Genomic DNA, 7,122 nt, shown 5'->3' on the forward strand with positions numbered 1-7,122 from the left:
TCACAAGGCAGAGAGTTTGGGAATCAATAATCTCAATCATTTCAACATATAAATACGCTTGGTTGTGTGTTCAGCAGCCACCAGCTGGTAAATTAACATTTAGCCCGATATATGAGGGATTTATTCTAGAACAGTTTGTCCATTTAACTCAGCTTGGACTACAGGGACTGTAAATGAGGGTCAACTTATACTTTAAAGTATTTAAGTAAGTGCACAAGACACAGCAGGAAAACAGACAACTTCCTTCTGAACGTCACAATAAGAGTTTTAATGATATAGACTGTGCAGTACTGAATATACTTACATAAGCGCTGGTTTTAGCTTCCACTGAATAGTGTATTGGTGTAGCAAAACTAAGATTTATGATTGGTGCTTTAGAGGTAACAACTAACTTCTCAGTTGCAGTGCCTAACACGGCTACTGGGCTTGGTGCTTAAATAACGCGCTGTGAAGCTTGTGATCTGTACAATTACATCTCCAACCGTGGGACTCACGCGCTTCTTAGTGAAACTACTTCAATAAACACAACAGCCTCTCTATCATTCTGGATTTACTGCAGGTGTCTCCGCTCTGCTGCGCACTTCACCAGCTACGGTAGGAAAACCTAATGAGGTAGCACAGATTGTCAGAATACTGGTGGAGCGGAGTCGTTCCTGACCCAGATGTAGAGCATGGACACTGGTGAGTCAGAAACAGCCAGCAGACTTCCAAGTCAAAGCCAACAGGTCCCGTACATTTGTTAGCTGAACACAATGTGTCACTGGAACCTTTCAACATGAATGAGGGCCCCTTCACATTTGCCAATTTATAAATAAATGTGACTTATAATCTGAAGTGACATAGTCCAGAAAATATGATAATATTTTGCCAGGTCTTTCACCAATAGCATACATAATATTATTTTACATTCAGATTACCTGCTTGGTTGTTTGGTTTGCCTCTGCCCTTCGGCGTAGACGGTAACAATAACTCTAAGCTCTGCGTTGGTGTAGTGGGCGTCGGTGCTTTCTGGTTCTTGTCCAGCAGAGGCTTCACGTCCTCTTGGAGGACCCCTACGGTCGACAAAGGGGAACCGTCCTTCTTCTCTGCCAGTAGGTTTCCCGCCGCTCTGGCTGCCACCTCTTTGAGCAAGGCAGCAGAGGAGGTGGTAATTGACACGAGCGATAGGAAGGAGCTCGCCGAGGTTTGGTGGTCCGACACTGTGCTGGCTGTCGATGAGCCTTGGGTTCTCTCGCTCACTTTCTTGGAAAGAGCGGCGAGGGTGGAGCTCGCTGACTGCGGGCTGAACGGAGAGTTGAAGGCATCAAATCGCACCACATCATCTCCTCGACTGCCCCCACCCAACGTGGGCACTGCGGATGAGGCGGAGGTGGATGAGGAAGAAGTCGTTGAGGAGGAAGCAACGGCATTCTTGTCTTGAAGCACGGCGTTAGCTGCCGCTTTTAGCTTCTGGATTGCAGAATCTGGGGACAAGCTGGAGCCGCAAGGCGTAGAGCAGGAGGCCGGCGGCCATTTGTCGGCCACGCCTGCCCACACAAAGCCGCTTCCATTGGTGGGGGTGACAGAGTTAAAGGGGTCAAGGGGCTCTTGCTTTATGTTGGTGACTGAGGGTGCCAAGGAGGCTGGTGAGGCTGAGCCACTGTTGTTGTTAGCCAGTTTTCGAGCAAGAGCACTTAACTGCTGGGCATGATGGGAAGATGGAGAAAGGGTCAAAGGTGGAGCTAGGGCGATCGGAGGGGACTCTCCGCCAGCATTTCCCCTAGATGACCGACCCAGGACCTCTCCACCATCAAGTTTGAGTGAGCCTGCCTCTAGGAGGCGCCGCAGGTTGCTGCTGAGTGGTTTCCCCAGGGCTCGAGATGCTGCCTCGCCATATAGCGATGACACAACAGAGGAAAGAGTGTCCTGGGCCGAGAATGTACTTCCATCCAGGCCAAGAAGTTCCAAAGAGGCACGATGGACGGGTGTCGGGCAGCCCAGTGAGCTCTCGCCTCCACAGGTGTCATGATCCACGGAGCCGCCGCAGATCCCAGACTGGTCCTCAGGAGAGGAGGCTCTGTGCAGCAGGAGCTCGTCCTGCGTGTCGCCAAATGATGACGAGTCAGAGCGCGTGTCGGAGGCATTCCCAAACCAGCCTTCCTCCTCCACCGCACCGTCATTGGGGCCCTCTTCTTCATCGCCGTCCACATCTGCAAAATGACATAAAATAAAACCATTTCACCAGATGTAACAAGCAGTCTGTTGGAAAACTAATTTACAACACGATAAGCTTCTTTGAGTGCTTAGAAAATGAAATAAAATGAAATGTATTAATATTAATTGTGTTGGGTGATATGGCTTACAATGTGTTTTTCATGCAAGACCTGATTTTAATCTATAATTTCTCTCTTTTCTAAAATCATGTCCCACTCTAAAATTACAAGAAAAAAGTTGTTTTAATGACAAAAAAGTCGCTGCTGATAATAATTTGATGCTGATGTGTAGTATTTCCTCATCTGTAAAAACAATACCAAAGGATAACTTTACAATATTCCTCATTTTAGTTTTTGTGAGTTCTTATCAAGTTACTACCATCACTCTCATAATATCATGACTTTATTCTGCTAATAATGTAACATTATCCTCATGTTACTTCTAGTTTATCTTAATTTGACTGTATTCTTGATTCTTGTAACATTATGGATTTATTCTCTTGTGTAAAGAGGCTTAAGTGGTGAAATGAAAAATCTGCAGAAAGTGGCAATTTTCTCATCCAATTAATCATCAGAATAATCAATAAGAATAATTGATTACTAAAATAATTGTTAGCTGCAGCCCTAATTTCCATCTAGGAATTTTTAGACATTGTAGGTATTTTGTGATGAATAGTACAAATGTACATAATTCCTCAACATGTCCAAAAAATGTTCCTCAAAAATGCATTTGAGACATAAAGACGTGGTTTTACTAAGTCAGGGTGGTTGCACACCACACGTTTCTGATTTTTTTAATATCAAAAACCATGCATTATTTTCATGCAACTCCACAAATTACTACTCTATGTTGTTTTGTATGACATTGAATGCTGATACAATATAGCAAAGGTTGTGGTTCTTGTTCAAGATTCTGATGTAAACATGATTTTTTTTTATTAAAATCAAAACAAAATTTTACCTTTCAGAAACACAAACAGGTTAGTGGTATAAAAGTATTCCAGATAGCACATTGGAGATTTTTTTGTGTGTAATTGAGTTTTTTCTGTTTTTTTTTTTTTTTTTAAACATTTTTCCCACCCTTGGTCAGGAAGAGCCTGGTAAAGGGGTTACCATGACAACGGGTCCTTCTGGGAGGCTAGACAGCGAAGATTAGGGTAATGGAGGTTACAGAACCAGATTAATATTCATGAGCCTGCAGATACCACCAGGGAGCCAATAAGGATAGGGTTAAGGTCACCAAGGGTCATTAATATACACTTCATGTATCAATATTCATAAGGAAAACATTACAGCTTGCCAGACAAGGGCGAACAAAGAAAAGTGAATATTCCTGATACATATTAACAAACCTCCATAAGAATAAGTCAAAAGCACCTAGTCCGGGTGAAGTGGGGTGTCAAAACCGGCATTTTCATTTTGGGTTACTGTACACAACCTCCCAAACATTAAACAGAAAGCAATTCACAGAGATTCATGAGAAAACTAAAGCAAAAGAAAAAATCCTCTTTAGTTTTTGTTTTTTGTTTTTGCCCAAAATGTCTAAAAACACAAACATTGGTGTATCTGCACACCAAAGCTGGTCTAACCCTGGTGAACTTTACAGCGGCCTGGTGGGTTAGCTCTTTGTTTACAGGGAAAGGAGTTTCCAGGCAACCTGTTGGGATTCTTTTTAGAGCTGCCTGACATCTGGCCAGCACAGCTCACCGAGGTCCACAAGGGTGGCCAGAATCCCAACCCACGATGACCGCTGCTCTCCAGCTGCTACAGATATCAAACACACACTTTCACATATTTTCTCATCTCCAACACTTTTACAGTTCCAATATATATCCTGTAGTTACAGGAGAAACACTGGATCTCACATCTGATTCCCTAACTTCGTACACAATGCAGCTTGTGTTGACAGGAATGATATACTGCCTGACCTTTCACTATTAGCAGTCAACATATGAGCTGAATAAGTAAATGCACTGATCCTGATCCTTTCCCATGCTCCTTGCAGCCATTTTACCACCTGAATATGGTTAGCAAGAGTAAAGAGAGGGGGGAAAAGAGACAGTGAGTCATACAGGCCAGGCCTTGACCTATTTCCATGTGACATGCGAAAAGCAGTAAGAGTCACTAATGGCTGTAATATGGTTAGAGGGAAATAGCTGGATTGCTGACCTGAGGTTCCAGCTTTAAGGCTGAACTCTCTTCCTTCCTGAGTTCACGCTAAAATCCCGGGGTTAGGTACAGCGGAGCGCGACGCTGCACCACCAGACTCCTGGCTGAGTGCTAAAGTGCAACAATGAACTTCACTAACGTAGCTTCGTGTGTCACAGGCAAGCCACCCCCATGGGCAAACTGGCATTTTCCAGGGTCGAGGTCTCCAGCCCAACCTCTAAGGGCACTTCAGCCAAGCCGTGTGCTCGCGACTGCTGCTAAAAGCCATTCACGTGTAAGGAGGGAAAAAATAGAAGCTATATGCAACATCAACTTAAATCTGAACCTTTATGCTTCTGGCCTGTTTTGATGAAAATGTTTTATGGTCTTGTGTCACAAACTTGGTGGATGTAACATTCAAATAGCAAAACTGAAACTAAACTGAAGGATTCAATGTTTTGAATCGATTAAGAACATCAACTCAAACATCGATTAAATATTTTTGATTATTTAATCGAAAATATTTTTTGATTTAAATTTTTTTTTTATTTAATCGATTTTGTTTTATTTTGATAAAGAGTGGCACTTAAATGAATAGAAAATTTAAACAGTTAATAGTTTAGTTTAGTTTTTTTAAACGTACGAAAGTCCTAAGATGGAACCTTTATGGTGCGTAATCCAAAAAGTCTGACACACAAGTTACTCATATTCGCTGACAAAGCCACTTCTCTTGGCCCACTGGGGGTTAATTTTTGCTTCAAATAAATCTGACTGGATGCTGGAAAGACTACTTTTGTGGTCAAGTTGTGCAAGAAGGAGTTAGCCCATCAGCGAAGCTATTAAAGCCAAAAGTAGCATCTCAGTGCTAAACATTATGCAGCAAGAACAGACCCTGATGACGCTAACGTCGGCATCAAAAATCCACTTTCTAAAGTATTATTTAAAGTATTATTTTTTTAAAGCAAGTTATAAATAAACAGGTGTTCCTGAAACACTTGAAAGCACATCCACCAATCGGATGGTTGAATAACCTAAATCACAGATCAGAAACAATCAATTTGTTGTTAAGCTCATATGTGTATTTAGTCAACGATTTAACAACAAAAAAGACTCTTTTTAATATATATAATTTATTTCAATATATGGTTTTCGATTAAGACATGATTCATTTCGATTAATTAAACACAGACCCTGCAATTAACTTGATTAAAAATTTTAATTACAACCCACCACAAATATGGATCCTTACAGCTGTTTTCCAAATAATGCATTTTAAGAAGTGAGTAAATCCTTAAAGCTTTTGTTTCCATAATTACAAATGTTGGGAGAATATGGCATATCATATTTCTTATCAGTATACAGAAAATAAAAACACTCTGTATTTTACCATAAAACAGCTGTTTTGTTTCCTACAAACTACAACATTTACTGCATAAACTGAAAAATGCTTGAAGACTTAGCTTCCCTGTGAATCACCAAGCTAACATTAAGTGGAATAACCACTGTGCTTCTGAGAACTGCTTCACATCTGTGTTGCATGGACCAACTTCTGGCACCAGAGAAAAGCTTTCCCAGCCCGGGACGACTGGACTACATTCCACATTTCATCAGCAGTTCTTGGTTTTATTCAGAAACAGCAACAATCTGTGTGACCCAAGGTTTTCATTTGGATTAAGGTTCAGCTAAAGCACATGTGTCAAACTCAAGGCCCACGGGCCACATGTGGCCCGCCACGTCATTTTATGTGGCCCGCCCCAGCATTTTATAGGCCGATAATTGACTTAAAATAGGTTTTGAGCACGAATTGACTACAAACTACATCTCCCACAATGCTTTCCAATTGTTACCAGTCAAACATTACGGCTTCTCGCCACTAGAGAGCAGCAGAGTCACCTCAAGCTGCTTATTGATTTTCCCAGCGAATAAAACTGGGACTTCGACAAGCTAACATCAAAACGTCCAAGAAAATAAAAATCGATTTACAAGTAAGACTGTGAATGAAGATGTGTGTGAGTTGGTGTCAGGGCGGCAGGTCGCGCTAGACTTTTTTTTTTGTTATCCTTAGTTTGACCGACAACATTAAAAAAAAAATCGGTCGTGTACTATTTTTATCCGTGAAATTACAATCATATTAACATCGGCTATTTAGCCGCATTTTATGCGGTTTAGTTAATATTCACCGTGAATCCAGATCCCATCACAAATTAAGCAGATAAATGTATCTACATTTTCTTGTAGTGACAAAAAACACTGACTTTGAGGAGGACGGTTTCTTTCTAATTCCGCAGTGGTTGAGCAGCGGACTGCGCATGTTACAGTCTAATTAACTTCTGCATCGTCATTTATTTCCACAAGATAAACTACCGGCTCCTCAAATGGATTAACACAACGTTGCATTCTCTTTAGTTTTCTCTGGTCTGTAATGGAGACTTGAATTTAACGGCCATTTCAACAAAAGGTTTGTAATGCGCTTCCTAGCCATTTTTTATTTGTAAGTATTGATGTTATGGACTGAACAGACAGAAACAGTTGCCATTATACATTTTGAAGTGTTGATTTTATTTTTGAACCCTTATTTATTTTGAAGTGTTGATTTTGAACCATTTTTTATTTTAATGTGTTGATTTTATTTTTGAACCCTTATTTATTTTGAAGTGTTGATTTTATTTTTGAACCATTTTTTAATTGTGAAGTGTTGATTTTATTTTTGAACCATTTTTTAATTGTAAAGTGTTGATTTTATTTTTGAACCCTTGATTTTATTTTTGAACCCTTATTTATT

The 7,122-nt window shown here is 40.7% G+C and overlaps 1 protein-coding gene across 7 annotated transcripts in view; it reads right to left on the minus strand.

Annotated features, from left to right (window-relative positions):
- znf827 (zinc finger protein 827) overlaps positions 1-7,122 on the minus strand; it is a 95,324-nt gene that overhangs the window by 57,074 nt on the left and 31,128 nt on the right. For all 7 annotated transcript variants that reach the window (XM_016676328.1, XM_016676329.1, XM_016676327.1 and 4 more), the window contains exon 2: positions 918-2,189. In XM_016676328.1, the coding sequence (XP_016531814.1) occupies positions 918-2,189 (1,272 nt within the window). The remainder of the gene's footprint in view (positions 1-917; positions 2,190-7,122) is intronic.

This window comes from Poecilia formosa, unplaced genomic scaffold, assembly GCF_000485575.1.
Source record: "Poecilia formosa unplaced genomic scaffold, Poecilia_formosa-5.1.2 Scaffold132, whole genome shotgun sequence".
NCBI classification, from domain to species: domain Eukaryota; kingdom Metazoa; phylum Chordata; class Actinopteri; order Cyprinodontiformes; family Poeciliidae; genus Poecilia; species Poecilia formosa.